At 41.1% G+C, this 26,103-nt stretch overlaps 1 protein-coding gene across 4 annotated transcripts in view; it reads left to right on the top strand.

Moving 5' to 3' along the window:
- LOC141363262 (protein NLRC3-like) overlaps positions 1–26,103 on the top strand; it is a 235,062-nt gene that overhangs the window by 137,404 nt on the left and 71,555 nt on the right. For 2 of the 4 annotated variants that reach the window (XM_073865878.1, XM_073865877.1), the window contains 3 exons: positions 3,011–3,184; positions 8,195–8,368; positions 21,735–21,908. In XM_073865878.1, coding sequence (XP_073721979.1) covers positions 3,011–3,184; positions 8,195–8,368; positions 21,735–21,908 — 522 coding nt within the window. The remainder of the gene's footprint in view (positions 1–3,010; positions 3,185–8,194; positions 8,369–21,734; positions 21,909–26,103) is intronic. The other 2 variants (XM_073865879.1, XM_073865880.1) reach the window with 2 other exon arrangements.

Genomic DNA, 26,103 nt, shown 5'->3' with positions numbered 1-26,103 from the left:
TTGAGATAACACGGATCATCTGGGCTATCAATACATTTACAGCAATTAAAAGCCTGCTATTTTTACTTGAATGATCATGACTGAAAACGACTTTTAAAGGTTTTAATACCAAAGAATAACAATTTCATTACAAATAAAAACAACGCAATTTTTTAATATCAATCTTAAACTGGTGGTGGTCTTCCTCTTCTCAGTTTTTTAGTTTACAAATTCTGCCAAAATATGGAATCGGGATGGCGCAAGCGCAACTGGCTTGTGAAGGAGATGAGACTCTTATTGGTTTATTGCACATTGCGCTTAGATTGTTAAAATAGGGCCCATACAGGCTTTTGTTCTTATTAAACGGTAATATATTGAAACTGGTGTAATTGTGTGTTTGTATATTTTGATAACAGATGCTTTTTTGGTTAAGGCCCACCTGATTTTCTCTGGGCCCACCCACATTGTGAATCCTGGCTACGCTAGTGTTGTGAAAACTCCGTGAACATATAAACAACGTCTGACTGGATTCTCACGGAACCGTATTAAACATGATGTCCTCTGTGGAAGGCCATAAAGTGCTATTTTGCCCTTGCATCTAAAGAGACAGCGTCTACTCAAGAGATTTAATCGCTTAAACGATGAAACAATAGTTTACAAACACACTTGAAACAAATTGACTCCCAACCTCCGCCATTTCAGCTCTCTCCGGAGCTCTCCACCCCCGTCTTTGAGGGCGTATCCAAGCAAAGCACTGAGGGCTGAACTATGATAATGTTGGTCTTGTCTACATCACCAATCCCAGGAAGTAAACTGTTGCCTACAATCCGAGTGTTTTTTGTAGTCCTTGAACGTTAGAGACGATAACTCGCGTCATCGTTTTCTTTGATGTACTTTTTGAATATCATTAGGATGTACTAATACACACTTACACACAAAAGGATGTTTAAAAACGTGTATCTCATAATAGGTGCTCTTTAATTGGGATGGTGGAGAATGTTTTTAAAATATGAATAATTAATATTATTAATTATTGATTATCACACTTACTTAGTAGATGAGCAACTTACGTCTTAAAGAGCAAGTACTAATTTGATAAAATAATTTTTTTATTGCTGGTTTCAGTTGGTGCCCCTGGGCACTCGCCCAGTTTGCCCATATGGTTAATCTGACCCTGAAAATAAGTTGCTGGGACACAAAAAGAAAGTCTGCTGTCCATAACATCTCAGCAGGAACAAACATGCACATGCAGAACTGTGATCTTTCAGGCTTTGACGGTCACATACGCTCATAATTAAGTCAAAATGTCCATTGGCGTATATAAATGTATATAAAAAGGTTCTGTGTAAAGTGAAAAGTTTAGGAAAAAAGTGGTTTAGGTCGTATGAATCCATAACTATAGGCTTGTAAGTATAAGTGACAGCTGTAACTTAATAAAAAAAAAACAATCTGCTACTAATGTTGTATTTATTTGTCCGTTTTTTTTTTTTATTTGTTTCTCTGTTCTTATTTTATCAATTACTATTTACTTGATTATTTAATTACTTGAGAACTTTTTACTATTAATTTAATATTAGGCCAGCATTTATGTTATCCTTAGTGGTCACTTCTGTTTGAAGGCAATCCTTTATTCCGCTCATTTAACTCCTTTGGAATAGAAAACAATTGTAGTTCAGGGTTCCTCTAACGACTGTTGTTACCTGTTACGACCCAAGGCTGTCTAGGGTGAGGGATGTAACATTTTATTTGAAAAACTTTTCCTTTTTGGGTGTGTGTGGTTAGATGGCAGGAGACAGACACGGGAATAAACTGAAAATTATTTATTAAATGTGAACAAGTGAACAAAGTGACAAAAGGGTGAATAATAATAATGATAATAATGATAATAATAATAATAATAATAATAATAATAGAAATAAGAAGAAAACAAAAATGAGAATAGCAAAATAATATTTACAATATTTACAGGGGTGGAACACAGAACACAGAACCAAAGGAAAGGGGACGAGAGTGGTGCTAAATCAACGAAAGAAACAAAACGAAGCGAACTATTTTTAAAGACCTCTAAACTAACTAAAGAAAAGAAAAATAAAACAAAAAGGTCTTCAGCGTATACACGCCCTAACTAAACTACACTAGCTAGCTAAAAGTCGGGGAAAAACATACAAGGGTGGCACTCCTAAACTAGTGTGTGCTAATACAAAATTAATATTTCCCTACGTGTGCACAATGTATGTCGCGCGACAATCATACCTGTACGCCTTTCCCCGGCACGGGGAAACGAAACGCCAGAACGTTCAAGACAAAACAATGGGGTAAATGAGATAACGAAACAACAGCACAACATATCCCGGGCATATTATAATCTTGTAGTGAACCTCCTGGGAGTGTTTTATTGATCTTCATCTGGTAGCTGTGGCTGCTGTGACCATAGACTAAAGCAGTCCACCCCTGCCGTGTGTTCACATATTAATAAACAAACTGAACCGAGGAGAAAAAGCACCAGGTTCTGAAACATAGACTCATGTCTGAAAACACCCTAAGATGTCCTCAGACAAGTATTGTTCAAAATTTGAAGACATCATTTTTAAAAAGTTTTGGTTCTCTTTAAATGTTGAATGGTGAATTTTAATTTAATCTCAGTAATGTATTTGATAACTGAAGCTGATTTTATTCAACATTCATCACAACACTCATCACATACATAAAACATTAAAATTGAATTATTGAAGTAAAAAATAAAAATCATTCAGAAATAAAAACATAGGATAAAACGTTGTTATGTCTGATGAGAGAAACCTGATTTCATTACTGTATAAAAAATAATCACACAGTTAATATAAACATAAACTGATGACGTTTATTTCCTTGTAAATCTCTCTGATGTGTTTCAGTAAAACACAAACACACATAAATGAAACTAAAATGAAAATGTTCATAAACACTAAATGATGACAAGAAGAGAAACAAATAAAACTCACTGTAGATTTGATCTGTGTGTGAACAAACTGTGTGTCTCTGTTCTCTACAGGTTGTGTAAGTGTAATTTTACAGATGAAGGTTGTGTTGCTCTGACTTCAGCTTTGAGATCAAACCCATCACACCTGAGAAATCTGGATCTGTCTGATAATTATCTAAGAGATTCAGGAGTGAAGCTGATCTCTGATGTACTGAAGAATCCTGACTGTAAACTGGAGATACTGTGGTAAGATCATCTTTCTGATAGTCACACATGTACTGAGGTTTAGTTAAACATAAACTGTATGAAAGTAACACACTAAACTGTAAAGGATCTGATCAGTAAGCAGATACATCAGCAGTCTCATGAATAATTATGAATAATCTATACGTCATCAAAGTACTGCAGTGTTTCACCACAACACAACCTGTGAAGATAAAAACAGTGATAAAGCTTAAAATTAAAATTGTATTATACTACAATTAAAATGAATGATGTTGTGTTGTTAGATTTCCCCTACACACCTGGCTGATTTAAGTTACATAACCGGTGTGTCTATAGACAACACACAAAGACATTTATCCTCACCGGGTGTCCACAGAATACAAACACTCAAGAGTCACACAATATTTTGTCAATTATGAACAGTTAATTATTCGATGCATCGTGATGCGGACGTGGACGATTCTGAATCAATTCACAAATGTCAAGAATTGATTCTTAAAAGTTATTTTACAAAATAATAACGTGACGTTATCAGAACCAAAAGGGATGGGGTGCTGCAAATGGACCGCTTCAGAGCGCGCACCGCACGAGCACCCACAGCGAAGCTTACACGAGCAGTAGAGAAAGAAGCCCTATTTGACTAATTCCAAACTGCAAGAAAACAAAATACATGTTGGGATGGTCTTCCTCTGCTTTTCTCTGTTCAGTGAGCGGCAGGAAGAAACAGCGCCTTTCATTTACGGACTCATCTGATGTGCTAATAGCGTTTCCAAAAACCTGCCGATAAATGTTTAGATATAGATAAGAACATAAATATATTCCTGTAAAAATATGCACATAATTTGTTATTCAGACGGAGGCGCTGGGTGCGCTGCATTAGATAAATACAGTAATACTGCCAAAATCACTGTGTACAGTATAATGATGATGATTAGACGAAATGTCAGTTACAGTTACATATCGATATGCCGGTTAACATATTAATTATATATGTCGATTCATGAATATGATTTAATCGAATTCTCCTCATCAGAAAGAATACAAGAGTTTATATAGGATAGATACTTGACAAAGTCACATCATTTATCTCTAATATGATGGGACAAGATGGTGGCGCGCACAGACGCAGGGGCTCAGAGCTCTCCCTATTTGTGCCTTATATTATGTTTTTCGTGTATTGTGTGTTCGTCTACCTACACTACTAAACATTACAGTCGTTTGGACTTACTGGACATCGGTTTCTACCGGAAGATGACCATCTCCAGCGACTACCATTGCTCTCACAACATTCCGGACGAGATCGCGAGACCGGCGGGATCTCCGTGGATTGTTATCGGATCTGGCAAGCGACGAAGACGGCGACGCGAGAGGAAACAAAAGAGAGGATGCAGGGCTGGGCTACTGGCTAAGCTAAGGAAACAGCCACTCAAACCTCCGCTGCCGAGTCTCTATCTTACAAACGCCAGATCCATGGTACACAAAATGGACGACCTGGAAATACAGCTTGCTGGAAATCGCTATGTTCGTAACTGCTGCGTATTTATTATCACAGAAACATGGCTACACACACACATCCCTGATGCCACGATGCAATTGGAAGGTCGCACGCTACACAGATGGGACAGAAACAGTGACTGCGGGAAAAAGAGAAGAGGAGGACTCTGCATCTACGTGCATGAAGGTTGGTGTAACAACAGCAGTATTTTGGATAGACACTGTTCCCCTGACCTGGAGTTCATGTCGGTGAGATGCAGACCCTTTTATCTGCCTAGAGAGCTAACCGTTGTTGTCATTATTGCAGTCTACATACCACCAGACGCTAATGTAAACACTGCTCTTTCTGTGCTGCTAAACACCATTAATACTTACCAGCTTGCCCACCCCAATGGTTTCCAAATTATCACGGGGGACTTCAATAAAGCAAATCTCAAGGCTGTATTACCAAAATTCCACCAACATGTAAAATGTTTAACAAGAGGGGAAAAAATTCTGGATCATGTGTATACCAACATCAAGCATGCTTATAGAGCCATAGCGCTCCCTCACCTGGGCCAGTCAGACCCCCTTTCCCTACTTCTCACTCCAGCATACATCCCTCTCAATCGACAAACAAAGCCCATAAAGAGGACCATCACCACCTGGCCTGAGAATGCCATCCACTGTCTGCAGGACTGCTTTGAACACACAAGGTGGAATGCCTTATACCATGATGACCTGGCTACATTCAAAGACACAGTACTGTCTTACATCAAGTATTGTATGGGGAATGTTACTGTGGAAAAATGCATCCGGGTGTTCCCAAACCAGAAACCCTGGATGACAAACCAGGTCTGCACGCTCCTCCGAGCACGTGACTCAGCCTTCAGATCGGGTGACAGAGCATTGTACAGCGGCGCGCGGTCGGACCTAAGGAGAGCCATCAGGTTTTCAAAGGCAGAATATAAAAGGAGATTAGAGGAACATCTCAACAACCCTAGACAGGTATGGCAGGGTATAAAGATCATCACCAACTATAAAGGCTGTGCTGTGACACCCGAGGACTCAGATGCGGAGTTGGCAGAGGAGCTAAACAGTTTTTTTTGCCCGCTTTGACTCTCAATCGCAGCACTCAGCCACGCAGCTCCAACGACCATTACAACCCCCACCAGCCCCCAGCACCCCCCCCCTCCCTCCCTCACTCTGGATGTGGAGGATGTAAGGCGGGTGTTTTCTGCAGTGAACGCTAGGAAAGCTGCAGGCCCAGATGGGGTACCTGGGAAAGTTCTCAAGGCATGTGCTAACCAGCTATCACATGTCTTCACTGACATTTTTAACCTGTCTTTGGAACGAGCCATCATTCCACCCTGCCTGAAATCTGCCATAATCATTCCAATCCCAAAAAAGTCACCCACAACCTGCCTCAATGATTTTCGCCCCGTAGCACTCACCCCAGTTGTCACTAAATGCTTTGAAAAACTGGTTTTAAGACACATCAAAGCCTGCCTCCCCCCCACCCTGGACCCGTATCAGTTTGCATACCGAACGAACAGATCAACTGAAGACGCCATAGCCATTGCTCTTAATTCAGCGGTGACTCATCTAGAACAACAGGAAAACTATGTAAGGATGCTCTTCATTGACTTCAGTTCAGCCTTTAATACAATAATACCGGACATTCTGATCCCCAAGCTAGTCAACCTGGGGCTGCCACCATCCACCTGCCCCTGGATAAAAGACTTTCTGATCAATCGCCCCCAGCAGGTGAAACTTGGTCATCACCTCTCATCACCCCGCACCCTCAGCACTGGCTCTCCTCAGGGATGTGTAATAAGCCCACTTCTTTATTCCCTCTACACTTTTGACTGCAGACCCGTCCACCCAGATAACATCATTGTCAAATTTGCTGATGACACAACCGTGGTGGGGCTGATCACAAGGGGAAATGAGGCGGCCTACAGAGATGAGGTCCTGAAACTGGGGCAGTGGTCCGCATCAAACAACTTGGCATTAAACATCACCAAGACTAAGGAACTAATCATGGACTTTAGGCGGAAAAAAAAACCCTTCCTGCACCCCTGTACATCAATGGCGAATGTGTAGAGCAAGTGAAGTCCTTCAAATTTCTCGGTGTCCACATCTCTGCAGACCTCTCCTGGTCGATCAATACCTCAGAGTTGGTGAAAAAGGCCCAGCATCGGTTACACTTCTTGAGGGTGCTCAGGAGGGAGCATCTCAACACTCAGCTACTGGTTACCTTCTACCGCTCCTCCATTGAGAACCTGCTGACTTACGCTGTGACAGTGTGGCACTCCAGTTGCACGGAGGCTGATAGGAAGAGACTGCAGAGGGTGGTTAACAATGCACAAAAGATCATCGGTTGCTTTCTGCCTTCCATGTCTGCCATCTATAATTCTCGCTGTATCAGCAGGGCCAGAAACATCTTGAAGGACACAACCCACCCTGGTTTCCACCTCTTTAACCTGTTGCCCTCTGGCAGACGTTTCAGGTCCATATGGGCCAGAACAAACAGACTCAGGGATAGCTTTTTCCCTAAAGCTGTGACCATATTAAATACAACTTTGCACTAAAGAAGGATGAATATGATAATAACTTGCACTGATCCCTGCACTATTATACACAACTACCTCATTATTTGGCTAATTTACACTGTGATTATTATGTGTGCACTTTATATGGAGTAGCTCTTTAAAAATCTCATTGTACTGAGTATAATGACAATAAAGGCTTTCTATTCTATTCTATTCTATCTATTTATTCTTCATATCTGCAATTCAGAAACTCCTCTCTGTTACCATGCAGACAAAAGCTAATTTAACTTTTTTGATGACCTCAGCTTTAACAAGTCATGGGGTTTTAAATTAAAAATAATTTAACCACACGTACTTAATCTATTTCAACACATTTTGTTGTCAAAAGCATACAGTACAAATGTTCAAACCTGTAAGGAAAAGACATGTTAGTTATAATTAGTTATGATTCATTTCAATTTCCTTCACAACGTGCAACAAAACTCCTCTGTTAAAATGTCAGAAAATGTAGTTTAGTGTTTCTTTGATGAAATCTTTGCTGATATTATTGTGTATGAAGAGTTTTTTGTCGTGTTGTTTTTATAAAGATGATTAAAAACATTGATCCATCATTGACACTGACACACACATTAATAATGTTTTTATAGATTGAGTGAAATTGATCTTTAAACACTGTAACATCTTTAAATGTAAGATCAGAGTTATGTTATCTCCAGCTGATATTCCTCCTGTAATAGAGGAAGATTTTTACATCAAATACCTGATGAGAATTACAAGTGTGAGTCATGAACTCAATACAGATTTATGAAGAAATGTTCATGTGGTTTCGGACATCTAACACTAATAGTCAGCTGTGTGATGGATTTATTTGACATTTAAACACACAGTGTCTCAGTTACTGAGGGATTGAAAGAGGAGCATTACATGAAGAGATGGAGGTTAGAGATGTGAGGACAAACTTGGTAGTTTAGCATAATTCACATGAAGTCTCTGTTCTCTGCAGGTTGTATGGTTGTGATATCACAGATGAAGGTTGTGTTGCTCTGACTTCAGCTCTGAGATCAAACCCATCACACCTGAGAGATCTGGATCTGTCTCTGAATAAACTCACATATTTAGGAGTGAAGCTGATCTCTGATGTACTGAAGAATCCTGACTGTAAACTGGAGATACTGGGGTAAGATCATCTCTCTGTTAGTCGCACATGTACTGAGGTTAGTTAAACATAAACTGTATGAAAAAGAAACAAACACTAAAATGTAAAGGATCTGATCAGTAAGCAGATACATCAGCAGTCTCATGAATAATTATGAGACATCAATACATCATCAAAGTACTGCAGTGTTTCACCACAACACAACCTGTGAAGATAAAAACAGAGATAAAGATTAAAATTAAAATTGTATTATACTACAATAAAAGTGAATGATGTCGTGTTGTTAGATTTCCCCTACACACCTGACTGACTTAAGTTACATAACGTCTCGGTTACGTATGTAACCCTCATTCCCTGAAGGAAGGGAACGGAGACGTCACGTCGTGACCGACGAATTGGGAACCGCTTCGCGGGTGACCTATCTACTTCGAGAACTATAAGAAACACCAATGAACTTGGCATGCATGTATTTGCATAATGCCGGCGCCGCCCCGCCAGGTGCGTATATAAGGCGCAGGTGCATAATACCAAATCAGCTATATTATTGCTGAGAAGCTGAGCAACAGTGCCCGGCCTGAAAACAGCAATGGAACAGCAAACTGTGGCGACGGGACGTGACGTCTCCGTTCCCTTCCTTCAGGGAACGAGGGTTACATACGTAACCGAGACGTTCCCTTTCAGTCGGTCACTACGACGTCACGTCGTGACCGACGAATTGGGAATCCCTACCAAAACGCCACTGCAGCTGAACCCTTCCAGTGCCTGCAAAGCCCTCCGCCCTCCACATAAAGGGGCGGAACCTAAGGCGAAATGCAGAAGGCCGGTCACTACCTGTTCCTTAACCCACGATAGTGAAGCAGCGAACTGGGGAAGCGTCTAAACTGAGCGGAGCTAGAACACTGCGGAAGCCATCCCCTAAGAAGGTTAAATTGATGACATAAAAATATATGAAACAACCGACAGGTTGCTCACAAAAAAAGTCTCTGAACAATACATGGTATGCCGAGAGATGCAGAGCAGGCTCTGCTAAGGAAAAACGTGGAGGATTAGAACCCCACGGACTATACACACAAATGAACCCCACGTAGGGGACAAATGTGGACGCCTAGCCTACACAGGTTTACAGAGAATACATCAGTAATAGGTTGACAGCGGATGCTCCGCAACATCAGCTATCAGGGCGGTGGAGGTGAGGCAAAAACAGTTTTTGTGACGTTTTTGCCTCGATGGCCTTCCATAATGGGCAAATGTGCAGCACCAAAAAAGAGGCTCCAAGCCGACACACGAGCCGACCCTCTGCATTCTTAACTAGTTGGTAGAAAGAACCCGAGTGAAAACTGGCTAGACACGAACACTATAGAATCTTGTGAACGTATTAGGTGTCGCCCAGCCTGCAGCTCTACAAATATCTGCTAGCGAGGAACCGCGAGCCAGTGCCCAAGATGATGCCACACTGCGTGTAGAGTGAGCACGTAAATTAAATGGACAAGGCACGTCCTGCTTTTGATATGCAAGGGCTATAGTATCCACAATCCAATGGGACATCCTCTGCTTGGTGACAGCTTTTCCTTTCTGCTGACCACCATAACAAACAAAGAGCTGATCTGAGATCCAAAACTTTGCGTCCTGTCTATATACAAACGTAGTGCACGAACAGGGCATAACAAAGCCATGGCTGGGTCTGCCTCCTCCAAAGGCAGCGCTTGCAGATTCACCACTTGATCTCTAAAAGGAGTGGTGGGAACTTTGGGCACAAAGCCGGGCCGGGGTCTCAGTGTTACGCTGGATGCAGCCGGCCCGAACTGAAGGCACGAATCATCGACCGAAAAATGCATGAATATCCCCTATCCTCTTAACAGAAGCCAAAGCAAGGAGAGTTAATGTTTTTATAGTAAGAAATTTAACACTCACACTATGCAGAGGCTCAAATGGGGCTTCCTGGAGTGATTTCAGCACCAAGGACGGGTCCCAAGGAGGAATAGAGGGAGGACGCGAAGGATTCAGTCTTCGAGCGCCTCTGAGAAATCTAATGACCAGGTCGTGCTGACCCACTGTCCTACCGTTTACGAGTGAATGGTGAGCTGATATCGCAGCGATATCGACCTTGTTGTGTTGTCTGTGCGAACTAATACGTCTTTGCCCCGTAACTCGTTGCTGAAACGGACGAGCGCAAGATATACAGCCCACATTTCCCGGCAGTTTATGTGCCAATGCAGCTGGGGTGTCGTCCAGACCCCCGAAGCCGCAAGCCCATCGTACGTGGCCCCCCACCCCGTGTCTGAAGCATCTGTGCATACTATTGCATGCCTGGAGACCTGTCTCAGAGGCACACCGGCTCGGAGAAACGCACGGTCTAACCACGGAGTGAAAGTGCGACGACACGCAGGTGTAATGATAACACATATGAAGTAGTCCGAGCGGAGTCACAGCTGCGGCTGCTGCCATATGCCCCAGGAGCTTCTGAAATTGTTTCAGCGGGACCGCGCTCTTGCTCTTGAATGTATTCAGGCAAGTCAAAATCGACTGTACACGCGCTTCTGTTAGACGAGCTGTCAAATCGATCGAGTCCAGTTCCATCCCGAGAAAAGAGATTCTCTGCACGGGGCAAAGCTTGCTCTTTTCCCAGTTGACCCGAAGACCCAAACGAGCGAGGTGTTTTAAAGTTAAATCTCTGTGATCGCACAGCGTCTGACGTGTTTGAGCTATTATTAGCCAATCGTCCAGATATGCAAGAATGCGCACACCTTTCTCTCTCAGGGGTTTTAAAGCCCCCTCCACTACTTTGGTGAATACACGGGGCGACAGAGAGAGCCCGAATGGGAGGACTTTGTACTGGTATGCTCGCCCCTCGAACGCAAAGCGGAGAAACGGCCTGTGCCGGGGGAGAATCGATACGTGGAAGTACGCGTCCTTCAGGTCGATAAATGCGAACCAATCATTTGGACAAATGCATGGAAATATGCGTTTTGGCGTCAGCATCTTGAACGGCATTCTATGAAGTGCACGGTTCAGAAAACGCAGGTCCAGGATCGGTCGCAAGCCGCCGCTTTTCTTGGGTACAATAAAGTAAGGGCTGTAAAACCCCGACCTCATCTCGGCTGGAGGGACCGGCTCGATCGCGTCCTTCGCCAATAAGACAGCGATCTCCGCACGGAGGACGTGCGCATCGGCAGCTCTCACCGCAGTGAAACGAACGCCGGAGAATTTGGGGGGACGCCGGGCAAATTGGATCGCATAGCCAAGACGAATCGTGCGTAAAAGCCAACGCAACAGGCTGGGAAGCTGTGAGTAAGGGAGGCTCTGCTGAAGACACCTCACACCACTCGATGCACCCTCTGGCGAAGGAGGAGGAAGACGATGGGTTATGAGCCCGTAACTGTCTCCTACCGCCTGAGAAGTTGGAGAGCGCGGTGGGGTTATGAGCCCGTGCGTCGCTCTCGTACTCCTCTGATGAATCGGAGAACGACGGGGGGTTATGAGCCCGCTCATGTCTCCGGTGCTCATCTGAAGACCTAGAGATGGAAGTGGAATTCGCTCTTTCTGTGAAATTGTGGGTGCCGACTGAAAAGTCGGCAGAACAGAAAAATGAAACAAAGGATTCCCCAACCGGCCCTCCTTAGGTGGGGGGAGTGGTGCCTTCACCATCTCCCGAAGAGCGATCCCCTCCATCTCTAGGTCGCCCGTCTCAGGGCCGCTTCGATCTCCTCTTTCCACCCTTCGAAGCGGGCTGAGCGGGCGGGGCGCGCTGCTGACGACCGGTTCCTCGCTTCTTAGATGAGCCCCGGGGAGGAACGGAGGGGGCCGCCGCAGGACGCCCTCGGCGAGGAGCAGGCTGAGGCGCCGACGTGGATGGGGCAGGCGCAGGACGCTTCCGACGTGGCATGATCTGAGCGATGGCCTCAGTCTGCTTCTTGGCCATGGAGAATTGCTGGGCAAACTCCTCGACCGTCTCGCCGAACAGGCCAGTCTGGGAAACCGGTGCATTCAGGAGCTGGGTCTTATCAGCATCCTTCATGTCCACCAGACACAGCCAGAGATGGCGTTCCTGAACTACCAGGGTAGACATCGCACGCCCGACGAAGAACTCCGCCGAGTCGTGACCTCCCGCGTGCAGGTCCCTCAGAGCCTTAGCCTGGTGAACCTGCAGCAATGCCATGGCATGCAGGGCAGAGGCTGCCTCCCCACAAGCCTTGTAAGCAGCACCGGTCAGCGCCGAAGACTGCTTACAGGCCCGTGAGGGGAGAGTAGGCTGGTCCCGCCAGGAGGAAGTGACACCGGCCGGACACAACTGCATCGCGACCGGCCGCTCCACTGATGGGATACCAGTGTACCCCTTGGCATCTCCACCCTCGAGAGAGGTGAGGGGTTAAGGCTGAAACGGCCGGTTCCGGGCAGAAAACGGGGTTTTCCACGACCGCGTCAGCTCTTCATGCACCTCGGTGAAAAAAGAAAGGCACCGGGGGCGAGGACTGAGAAGCCCTGGCACCCCCGAAGAACCAATCATCGAGGCGGGACGGTTCGGGTGGGGGAGGTTTAGTCCACTCCAAGCCGACCGCCTCCGCCGCCCGAGCGAGCATGGCTGCCATCTCGGGGTCGAACGCAGAACCCGCAACCTGGCCCGAAGACGGGAGCGGATCCGGATCGATGTTCGGGCTGACAACCCCCCCTCCGACGTTACGGTGGACATCGCGTCGGGTGGAGGCTCGACAGAGCGCGAGGACACCGTAGAACACGGGCCGCTCGTCTCCATCGGGACCTCCGCTGGCAACGGATCAGGGCGCTGGGAGCTACTGGACGAACCAGCAGACCGAACCAGCAGACCGACCCAGCACAGTTATACGGAGGTCATCCTTCGCAAGTCTGGTAGCTGCGCCCTTAGTAGCACCAGACTTGGAAGGCGGGGGCCGTTGCCGGAGGAACGACACCCGTCTCCGCAAATCCGTCATAGTCATGCCCTCGCAGACGGAGCATGAACTATCACACAACGCTGCCTCTGCGTGCTGGAGCCCCAGACACAAAAGACAACGCTCGTGGCCATCCCGGGGGGCGATGAACACACCACATCCAGAAACAGAGCACGGACGGAAATCCATCTTTAAAAAGACGACCCCGACCGTGACACGAATGAGTGGCTGTCTTTAAAAAGACACAAAGCTCAAACGTGCTGCTCTTTTAGGGAAATCACTCCTGTGCAAGCTGGTGAAACACACAGGGAGAGGCAACGCACTCACTCAAACTCAAGTCCTAAATTAAAGAGACAGAGACAGAGAGAGAGAGAGACAAAGGGTGGAGAAAAACACTGCGAGCCTCCGCTGAGGTGTCTTCGCCCAACCAACTTTGGCAAGCTGAGATCTTTTTCCCACTAGAGACAGGATCTACGAATATCAGTTCAAATAGCTTCTCGTGAGCAGATGTCTGCCGGCTTCGAAGCAATAAAGCTGATTTGGTATTATGCACCTGCGCTGATTTGGTCGTAGCACCTGGTGGGGCGGCGCCGGCATTATGCAAATACCTGCATGCCAAGTTCATTGCCGTTTCTTATAGTTCTCGAAGTAGATAGGTCACCCGCGAAGCGGTTCCCAATTCGTCGGTCACGACGTGACGTCGTAGTGACCGACTGAAAGGGAACCGGTGCGTCTATAGACAACACACACAAGACATTTGTCCTCACCAGGTGTCCACAGAAGACAAACACAGGAGCCACTGCCAGAGGTGGAAAGTAACGAATTACATTTACTCACGCTACTGTAATTGAGTAGTTTTTTTGTGTATTTGTGACCAGTCACGGAAAGTAGGGACACAAGTCGGATCTGGGGCATTTTGAGTTATTCATAGATTCTGAAAGTGCAGATTCTAAGCTTTCCAACGATGTGTAACACATGGACATCTGATAAGATTTGGAGAATTTGTGGCCATTTGAATGTAACACATTCAAGAAAGAGAATGCTGAGAAATTTGAGGAAGAAAAAAGTTAACACTTTCCCTTTTCCCTGGCTGGAGAGAAAATAGGGCTCATTTACATCTCATTTAGCTAAGCCATACCCCCTGTAAAGCCGTTTTGAGATACAGAGGTTCTACCATCATATGTAGTATTTTATTACAGAAGTCCGAATGACAAAATGCAAAAATAAACAGGACTTTTAACGTTACCTTTGCGGGGATCACAAGTCGAATCCAGTCTGTTTCAGATGTGTGAATCATCCAATGATTTTTGTCCACAAATGCGTATAATCCGTGAAATATAGATATATAGTCTATTTCGCATGAACTTCTGGTAATACAATATAATATACAATCTGAGGACTATTTACATCGTAACATGTAAGGGTATATCAGATTACACTTCGGTATTTACGTTCCGTTAAACACATGAACCCGCCTTCAAAGTTTGTATTTAAAATAATAGATAATCCAAAAACAGCACCGTCGAAAACGTGAAGTCCTTAAGAGATGTTACCAATCGCTCGCTCGTTCCTCCATCAGCCAATGACTTCATGGAAAATATTGATAGACAAAACATGTAGCCAATTATATAAAGAATACAACGATCTCTGTGTAACTTCTGTGTGTTTGGACAAATAACAGTCAGCCGCATCACTGACTTTATGGGGCGCCGCAGTCGGATGACGTCAGAGTACCGCGAGTCGAAATTAAACTACTCCGTAAGATTTCTTAAAGAGCTCTCGCGGTACTTTGACGTCATCCGACTGCGGCGCCCCATAAAGTCAGTGACGTGGCTGACGTATATGCGGTTGACTGTTATTTGTTCCGCCCCAGCTTCTTTTATATTTCTTTTGTTTTGTGCGCCCGATTTTCATTTACAGTCTGGGGAGACGCACGCTATAAGTTTGAAAAAAAAAAATAAAACTCAGCAAACATGTCTTAAGGGACAGAGCAGCCACGTCACTACAGTCACGTGACTTCACGCTCGAGCCGGAAGAGAAGACAATGCTGAATAAAGTCGTAATTCTTGCTATTTTTGGACCAAACTGTATTTTCGATGCATCAACACAATTTTATTGACCCACTGATGTCACATGGACTACTTTGATAATGTTTTTATTACCTTTCTGGACATGGAAACCGTACATAGATTTTCAATGGAGGAGACAGAAAGCTCTCGGACTAAATCTAATGTTAAAACATCTTAAACTGTGTTCCAACGATGAATGGAGGTCTTCCGAGTTTAGAACGACATAATGGTAAGTCATTAATGACATTATTTTCAGTTTTGGGCGAACTATCCTTATTCAGTAGTCACGCTGTTCCCTTTGGGGGCGGAGGCGAAAACACAAGCTTATACAGTATGTAAATATACACACAGACAATGACGCCCCCTGCTGCACACTAGAATCTCCGGAAAACAAGCCTATTTTAACCGCAAAATGTACGCTTTTAAATATACATAAACTGCTATCTCAAACATGGAGAGGCTTCTTCGTGATCTCAACTAACAGATTCTGCAATAAAACGAAAATCACAAATTTTGAAAAAAAAAACTTTGTTTCTCATTTTCTCGAAACTTGTGCTACCGACTTGTGTCCCTGGTTTCCGTGACGGGTCACATTTTTACTTTTTTGAGTAGTTTTTGAAAATCTGTACTTTTACTTTTACTTAAGTATGTTTTATTTAAAGTATTGTACTTCGCTACATTTTAAATCATATCCGTTACTGAGTAAAAAAATATTTTAAAAAGCAAGGTGATAAAGACGCGCAACGGATGTAAATGGGCGGGGCTCGGGGGAACGCGCAATAAGAACCATGGAGACGGACGAGACAGGCGCGCGCTAATGCAGACCCGCCTCAGTTCAAATCTTATGAAAGAAACCCCTGGTCATATTTAAGCGACCACTTTCCACTGACACAAAGCGAGTGTTTCATTTCTTTGAAAGGTAGGATTCATGCTCTTAAGTACGAAATTGCACGATGCGTTTTTAATACCATGCGCATTATCTTCCGAGGTCTAGCAGCTTCGCGTCAAGTCAAACACAACTTCAAAACCTCCTCGAGAATGCGCAGGTCATTAGACATTGCAGAGAGAGAGAGAGAGAGAGAGAGAGAGAGAGAGAGAGAGCGTGAGAGAGAGAGAGAGAGAGAGAGAGAGAGAGAGAGAGAGAAGAATAAAGGTCATCAGGTCCCCAGCTCAGGGAAGTAAGAAGATAATAAACGTGTCAAATGTATATAGACATGGCACTCATCTCATTATATGCTCATTTAAACTATATATAGTTTAATAAAATAATGTATGTTACCAGCAATACATCAATTACAACCTTACTATAGTGATTGTATTTACAAGCTGCTGACCACCTTCAAAAGTGCATAACTCACATGTAAAAATCATTAAACAATTCCATAAATGTTTCTTACTTTAAAAAGCTTTTTATTTTATTAACTTTTTGTTATTGCACTTTCATTGTAAAGATGTTCCTACAATTAAACACAACTAGTTTGAGATGTATATTCCCTTGTCGTTTTTTAACTATACTAGAATCCTCCACCTCTTCCCGCTGTAAAAAAAGAAACTTTTACTCTGAGTAAAGTTAAAATGACTTACTTTTTACTTTTACTTGAGTAGATTTTTAGACAAGTAACTTTACTTTTACTTAAGTAAAATATTATTAAAGTAACTTTACTTTTACTTGAGTACAATATTTTATTTCTTTTTCCACCTCTGGCCACTGCTTATATTAAATGTCCTGTTTGGACTTCAATTTATTGTCTGGTTTTTAGATCAAAAAGATTCCCACAAACCAGAAAAACAGGGAAATCTGTCAACACTCAGAACCTGGTTGCAATGCTCTCCCAGGATCTAACAAACAATTACCATAATGGTCTGCAGCTTATGCGTTTGCTAATTGGCCAACCAAACCATTCCAAATAGGGTGAACACAAAATTCAAAAACTAAGAAAATAAATCAACACCAAATATTAATCAAATGAAAATAATAAAAAAAAGGAAATATAATTATTGAAAACGACATCTCTCAAACCTTCAAAGAAAACCCTTTAAATTTCCAACCTCCGACTCGCGCTGCAGTCATGCACCATGTCACAACTATAAAAATAAAATAAAATATGAAAACATATGAAACTAAGACCCAGATCTCAAGCTTATTGTTTTCTTTCAATTACTTGCGTGCACTCTAGCAAGAGAATAATATAAACAATATATCGTGATAATGTATTAATGGTAAAAATAAACTAAAATACACAGCTTCCTTTTAAGTAAAGCAAATTCATAAACAAAATCGTCCCAATACAAATACAAAACACTCTACAAAATAAAACAATTTCCAAGAGAAAAACAAAAATAAATTTACTAGTGTGGCCTTAGCCATCACAATGATTTAATCACGAACAAATCCTTCCCATCGGAAAGAATACATTTTATCTAACAGGGCTCCAAACTGCGACTAAAATGGTCGCATTTGCGACCAAATATATTTATTTGCGAGTGAAATTTCTGTCAAGGTCGCCATTGGCGACAATACAAATTTACTCCCTTTGATTGTAAAATTTGCATCCTACGTGCATGTTTTATAACCAGTAGCCTATCGCTTCATTTGTTTTATTAACGTCATGAAATGAGATGCGTTGTGTGAACTTCACTGAGTGAAAGCGCCAAAATATGAACGGGTAAAAGCGGATGACACTCCTGCTAACAAAAAGCAGGCTACAGCAGCTGTGCCAGAACGAGCGCGAGAGAAAACGCCAGAGACACAGGGATTCATCTTTCCGCATCAGTCAATGAACACCGTGCCAAAAGACATTTCAAAACGTCCTGGATTTTAGACTATTTGAAGGACAAAGATGTTAAACGGAGCGGTTTTCTGTGTGCATACGTGCACACACTCAAGCCCAACGCGCGTTTTAAAAATCACGCAAACACATAATTTCTTTGGGCTTGACAGGAGATATACGCGCAAATTATCTTGTAATGCCACAGTCTCTGCAAGTATACTCATAAAAACAGACATTTATAAGTGAGCAGTTGATCAGATGTGTCAGTGTATAGATCAGCGCTTCTCCGTTGTTAAAGGGACAGTTCATCTTATAAGAAAAGCTTATGTTTGAGTCGTTATGTAAATCAGACTACAGAAGACAAAAGGAAAATCACTTTTATAGCTTCAAAAAGATCAATTATGTTTAATTTATAGAATGAAAACAGTGTTATATTAATTTGATACTGTTTCTCTACCTAATCAATCTTAGATCTTACTTTATTTGTAACTTAAGTTCTTTTCTATTTTATATGCTTGTAATTTCTTGATTTGTTCTTATTTTATTTTCCCACATAACTTTTTTGCTGATCTGAAAATTATTCAACCCATGACTCAAAAACCATAATTCAATTCATTTAACCAGTACTATATTGTAAAATTAAGTAATTTTAAAATACATGTACTGTAGGCATTCAGGTCCACCCTATTCCAAGGTCAACTTAAAATTGTATGGCCTTGAGACTGATGGTCAGATTATGGCAAAATAAAATGATTGCAGATGTCAAATGGTAAGGGAATGCTACTTGTTACAGCTTTCCACATGTATTCACCCATTTAATTAAACATGGTTTTGGATAACCTACTAGTCAAATGTTTACATTTTAAATTTACAATCTAAATTGTCCGTCAGAATTAAATAATTGAAATAATGGTCAATTAATGGTTTTTGCGTTTGTTATGGTGTGCATTTTGTTTCTGCGCACATGCAGGGGTGTGAGGGGATGTTGGGTTCCTTTCTCCTTTTTTGTCCTTGTGTAACCCAGTTAAAAACATGGAGTAATAAGTGATGCTTGTAGTATCATTTAATAAGAGTATATAAATAGTGTGTTTTAAAAAGGTTTAAGTTAATTTAATAAGTTATGATTAAAAATGTTAAAAGCAGTTTAAAAATGATTGTATGTTTATTGTTTTAAGTAAAAGTTAAAGTATCTCTGAAAACTGTCTAAACCAGCATTTATGGAGTTAATGACGATCGGTAGTAGAGTGAGGGGTGTGGTTTTGCAGCGGGAGAGACGAGAGAAAAAAAAGAGTGGAGCAGCAGAGTGAGTGTTACACAGAGATTTTCTGAGTTTAAAATGTAAAATTATTAGTGCACAAATCAAGATGTAACTTGTTTCTGATGATTGTTTGCACGTCAACCATATGAAAAGAGTGACAAGGTGCATATTGAGAAACGGGAGGAATTTCTACACGAAGTTCAAAGACTGTTTACTTTTGTGCTATTGCTAATGCTAACACTGCGTTACTTGAGAAACATATGCTGAAGTCAGTTCATCACAAGTGAACAATATTTTCTAGTTAAAGTTTGACTCTCAGTTGAACAGTTTGAAGAGTTTATCTGCTGTTTTCGATCTGAAGACAGAGAAGAGGACTCACACAGAGTTTAAAGCAACCAGGACTTCACTCGTGAGTTTTACTAAACGTGGTGTTAAAAAGGAGATCGAGTTCGTGTTGTAATGCTGATCGGATGATGAGACTGCACCCGTGACTGTTGGTGAAAGGCTGGGACAGAAACATTATCTCAAGGTACCTTTTAGTTTGTTTGCTCGGTGACGAGTGAAGCGGCCATTACGTTTTTGGGCCACTACGAACACGAGCAACGCATCAGGCCTGCTACGGTATTTTAGTTTGATAATAACTTTGGTTGCCGGCTTTAGATTGCATTAAGGTGTGTTGTGGGCCCACAAAAAGTCTGGTTTAAGTGATATTTAACTGTTAAAGGTATATTGAGGTTTTCTGAATTAATCCATTTGAGGGTTAATAGAGTTTAAATTGTTTTCTGTGCATTTATACATGATACAGTATTGACTGTGTTTACATTTGTTGTTTTAAAAAGAGGGTTCATAGTTTACATTGAATTCTGTGCTTTTGTATGGTACAGTATTGACATTGTTTACATTTTTGTGTAAGTAAGAGAGACTATTCAATTACAGTATTTTTATTTGAAAAAAGAGGAACATTTTATGTTGAAGGTTTAAAAAGAACAATTATATTTTTTATTTAATTTGTTTATTTCTTTTAAGATAATAACTTATTTTTTGAGTAAATAACTAAGAGATATTTTCTTAAACTTTGTGTTGTGTTATTTCATTATTTACTTGGAAAGAGGTTATTGTTTTATTTGAGGAAAGACATACATAGACACACGGTTAAAATCTTTATTAATACTTTAACTTGAGAAAGGTAAATTCATAGTCAGGTATAGAAAACATTTCATGTGTGTATTTTAAAAGAGAAATCCAAGATAATATCTAAATTGAGTTAATAAGGGTTAACACATTTTATTAATACATTAACAGAACCCAAAAGCCCTGCCCTAGCTAATATATATACTGAGGGGAGCGCTACACTTGGCCAATCACATGCCTGAAGAATAAACAAGTTAAGTTACCCCTAATGAGCCCGTAATATTTATTCTGGGGGAGTCCCCCCACCTCCCGGCCCCATCAGAGGCCACGTCGCCCCTCGAGCACACTTCTCACCCTTTTCACCCAGTACCATTTTCATGCCTGCTAAAAGTAAGTGCATTGTTATGTGGCTCTTAAAAAATTATTTGGCGCCTGTTTTTTTCCCCTATAGGAGCCAATGGCTCCTTAATTGATTTTTTTGTTTGGAGCCCTGTGTAAGGAATATAAGAAAATAATACACACCCAAGGTGCAATGCAGCACGACGCAAAGCTTTAACAAGTCATGGGGTTTTAAATTGAAATCATTTAACCATACGTACTTCCTCTTTTTTAACACATTTAGTTGTCAAAAGCATATACAGTACAACTTTTCAAACCTGTAAGAAAAAGACATGTTAGTTATAATTAGTTATGATTCATTTCAATTTCCTTCACAACGTGCAACAAAACTCCTCTGTTAATATGTCAGAAAATGTAGTTTGGTGTTTCTTTGATGAAATCTTTACTGATATTATTGTGTATGAAGAGTTTTTCTCCTCGTCGTGTTGTTTTTATAAAGATGATTAAAAACATTGATCCATCATTGACACTGACACACACATTAATAATGTTTTTATAGATTGAGTGAAATTGATCTTTAAACACTGTAACATCTTTAAATGTAAGATCAGAGTTATGTTATCTCCAGCTGATATTCCTCCTGTAATAGAGGAAGATTTTTACATCAAATACCTGATGAGAGTTACAAGTGTGAGTCATGAACTCAATACAGATTTATGAAGAAATGTTAATGTGGTTTAGGACATCTAACACTAATAGTCAGCTGTGTGATGGATTTATTTGACATTTAAACACACAGTGTCTCAGTTACTGAGGAATTGAAAGAGGAACATTACATGAAGAGATGGAGGTTACAGATTTGTGCACAAACTTTGTAGTTTAGTATAATTCACATAAAGTCTCTGTTCTCTACAGGTTGAGGAGTTGTGATATCACAGATGAAGGTTGTGTTGCTCTGACTGCAGCTCTGAGATCAAACCCATCACACCTGAGAGAACTGAATCTGCTTTATAATAAACTCACAGATTCAGGAGTGAAGCTGATCTATGATCTAAAAGATGATCCACATTATAAACTAGAGACATTATGGTGAGTAAAGCTCATTTAAATAAATGTTACATGCAGTGTAATTTAAATCCTAGAATATAAATATTAGAAATAAATGTAAATTGATCTGCTGCTGTTATAGGCTGTGTATCCTTTAAACCCAACAAACAGAAAATATGAAGTGTACACAGGGCCGCCTTAACCTAATGTGAGGCCCCGGGGCTAAGAGGTTTTGTAGGCCCCCCTTCCCCTCGATTTATAGTCTCTTTTTTTAAGTGCAATATCTAGGTAATCTACATCACAAAATGCATTAGTTTCTTTCGAGACATACAACAGTGAGTTTTCCCTCTTTGAGCCAGAAAACACCATAATATTGTTATTAACATTATCACTGAGCCCACTTGAGCATAAACATAAGACACTTTATTTAACAACCACACACAGCGACATGTGGTGATAATAAAACCAAAATGTGTGAAAGTATATATGTTTATAAGCTTTATGTTTATATCGTTTTTGGAATATACAAATTTGCAGAAAATTGCCACTCACTAACTAAATGCTCACAACAGTTTTAAAAATATAAGAAGTTAAAGTTAGTTTTAAAGTGAAAATGCATTAATGATAACAAAAGATAAATCTTTATAGACAGAATCTTGTTAAATGCATTAATGATAACAAAAGATAAGTCTTTATAGACAGAATCTTGTTAAATGCATTAATGATAACAAAAGATAAGTCTTTATAGACAGAATCTTGTTTTTTAATCAGTTATTTATTTTGTAGGCTATTGAAGATATAGTATGCATTGTATTTAGTATTTATGCATACATAAGTATGTAAAACGACAAAGTATGAATATGCACAAGACATGGAACAGGGAACATACCTGTATATAAGATCTTTAGATAATGAGATTATAATGGTGCTATCAGGGGATGATCATTTGAGATGGTCTTGTCGCTCTTTACTTTCTTGCACCTTTACCGTTGCGTCTCTTTCTCGTCTTTCTTTCTTTAAACCAACAGATGTGTGTGCTTTGAGCTAACGTCGCGTCAAACTACATCGCTCCAGCTGCGCACGCGTCACTGATATAAACGCGAGTAAACTTAAACTTTATAACAACTAACAGCATTATGTGCGGGAACTCCTTTCTTAATTTAGCGGCACAGTTTCTTTTGCACGTTTGGAGAGACTTCTGCATGCCAGAGACTCAGACAGCTGAACGAGCACAGAGAGAGAGAGCGAACGAGCGAGCGCGCGCACGAAAGAGAGAGAGACCTGCACCTCACTGGTGCTTATTATGAAATTTCAGAAACTACTCTTTCATTTGTTGGTGGATTATTTCCCGTTTCTCTGTCACACTCAATCTAACGTGCAGGAATGTCAAGTTGACAACGCGCACTTAATTACATTACGCGGAATAAAAAATATGTTACGTCTGACATTTTATTTCATGTTAAGTTACAACGGACCAATCAGCAGTCGTGTAACGTGCAATTAGAGTGATTGACAGAAAACCTGACAAGTTACAAAACAATATGACCTTTTCAGCTCATCATGAACGCAAACTCGAGGCGGCGGAGGCCCTTGAACTTGGGAGGCCCCTGGGCTTCAGCCCAGGTAAGCCCGTGCATTAAGGCGGCCTTGAGTGTACATGAACAACACTTGATGCTTTGTCAGATCAACACAATAAGAATTCAATCTAATGTCTGAGTCTGTTTACTAACTGTGATGTTGAGTTTCTTCACTCCAGGATTTAATACTGTGATCTTACTCTTCTTACACATTATATAGTTTCAAGTTTGTTTCAAGTTTGTGTTTATTTATATAGCACGTTTAAACACAGCAACCAGGGCTGACCAAAGTGCTGAACAATATAGACAATAAAAGAAAAACAGAAATAAAAAGCAATTCAATAGCAAGCAATCACATAGTGTTAAAAGCTAGAGAGAAAAAATATGTTTTAAGAGAGGATTTAAAAGCATTTAAAGATTGAGCTGTTCTAATGTAAATGGGGAGACTGTTCCACAGCCTAGGCCCAGCAACCGCAAAAGATCTATCTCCTCTTTTCTTTAACCATGCCCTAGGGGCAAACAGAAGTCCCTGATCACCAGACCTCAGGTTTCGTGAGGGATTATGAGGACGGAGAAGGTCGGACAAATACGTCGGTGCCAGATTGTGAATAGATTTAAAAACAAATACAAGAATTTTAAACTCAATTCTAAAATGTACCGGTAACCAATGCAGTGATTTTAAGATCGGTGAAACATGGTCAAACTTACGTTTTCCTTTAAGGAACTTTGCAGCAGCATTCTGTACTAATTGAAGACGGGCAATAGAATGTTTGGATATGCCATAGTAAAGTGAGTTGCAATAATCCAACCTCGATGTAATGAGCGCATGGACAGCAATCTCTAAGGTTTTCTCAGAGAGAGAGGATCTGACCTTAGAGAGAAGACGTAGCTGGAAAAAACAGGAGCTAATCAGCGCATTTATTTGTTTGTCAAATTTGAGATTGTGGTCCCAGAGAACACCTAAATTCTTAACGCAAGAAGAAGTCGGGAGAAGATAGTCCAAATCAATGCCACTCCAATTAAAATTATCATGGGGACCAAAGACAATAACCTCGGTTTTGGATTCATTTAAAAATAGAAAATTTTGAGAGAACCACATTTTTACTTCCTCTAGGCATGCGAAAAGAGAGTTAACAGCCGAGTCTTTGTTGCGTTTCAGAGGAAAATAAATTTGAGTATCATCTGCATAACAGTGAAATGATACACCATGTTTTCTGAAAATGGAGCCGAGAGGAAGTAAATATAGAGAGAAGAGAATAGGAGCTAGAATAGATCCCTGCGGCACTCCACAGGAGAGTTGGATTGGAGAGGAAGAAGAATTACAGAGTTTAACGGAAAAACTTCTATTTGTTAAATAGGACCTAAACCAGCTAAGGACAGTTCCCATGGATGCCCACATTAAATTCTAGTCGTGATAAGAGAGATTTATGATCAACTGTATCAAAAGCCGAGGTTAAGTCTAAGAGTATTAGGATCACAGGGTCACCAGCATCAGTCGCTAACAGAATATCATTAGACACTTTTAATAAAGCAGATTCCGTGCTGTGCAGAGGTTTAAAACCAGACTGAAAAGTTTAAAAAATTTGATTAGAGTTAAGAAAAGTGTGAAGTTGATTAAGAACCGTTTTCTCCAACATTTTTGTAATAAAAGGAAGTGTTGAAATAGGTCAAAAACTATTAAAATCTTTATCATCAAGTGAAGTTTTCTTAAGGAGAGGTGTAACAGTAGCTTGTTTTAGTACATCAGGGATAGTCCCTGTACTCAGACATTTATTAAAAAAGGACACCAAACACATTCCAACAGATTCAAAGGTTTGCTTCAAAATATGGGGAGAGAGAACATCAAGAGAGCAGAAGGAGGGCTTTAGATGATCAACAATTTCTCTGAGTGATAGAAGAGAAACTGGGTCAAAAGCACTCCATGTAGCTGACGAACAGCACAGTTCAAGTGATACATCAGCAAATGGTTGTATCTGAGATCTTAGAAAATTGATCTTCTCACAAAAAAACCTTGAGAAGCCATCACATAGTGATACTGAGGGATTGACAAACACATTTACAGGTGGATTTAAAACAGAGTTTAAAACAGGGAATAAGGCTTTTGAGCTGTGATGATTTTTCAAAATTAGATTGGAAAAATACTTTGATTTAGCAGATGACATAGCTTTCTGAAAAACACTGAGAGAGTTTGACAGCATTTCATAGGATATTTGTAGCTTATCGCTTTTCCATTTGCGTTCTGCTCTTCTACATGCTCGCCTTAAAGAGCGGATTGTATCATTTAGCCATGGTTCATTCTTAGGTTTAGCCTTTTTCATTTTTAAAGGAGCAGTGATATTTAAACCTCAGAGCACACAGTATTAAAAAGACTAAGATGTTCTTCAGCATCCAAGTCAGGTAAAAGTGACTCTAATGAGTGGGACAGAGACAACTCATTAAAGGTGTTTGTAAATTCATCTTGAAAACAGGGAGGAAAAGCACGAGTATATCGTAATTCATCTCTTACATTGACATCAAATATTCAGAGGAAATAGATGAAATGTGTTTTTGTATTGTTGTAGCTCATGTGTATGTGATAAACAGATTGTTGACAAATGTTGAAGATTTCATTTCTATCACTGACTGACAGCACTAATAGTTTGTTTTTCTATCTCTTGATC

Source organism: Misgurnus anguillicaudatus, unplaced genomic scaffold (assembly GCF_027580225.2).
Source record: "Misgurnus anguillicaudatus unplaced genomic scaffold, ASM2758022v2 HiC_scaffold_33, whole genome shotgun sequence".
Classification (NCBI taxonomy): Eukaryota; Metazoa; Chordata; class Actinopteri; order Cypriniformes; family Cobitidae; genus Misgurnus; species Misgurnus anguillicaudatus.
The sequence above is the reverse complement of the archived record's forward strand: the minus strand, read 5'-3'. Positions and strand labels throughout refer to the sequence as shown.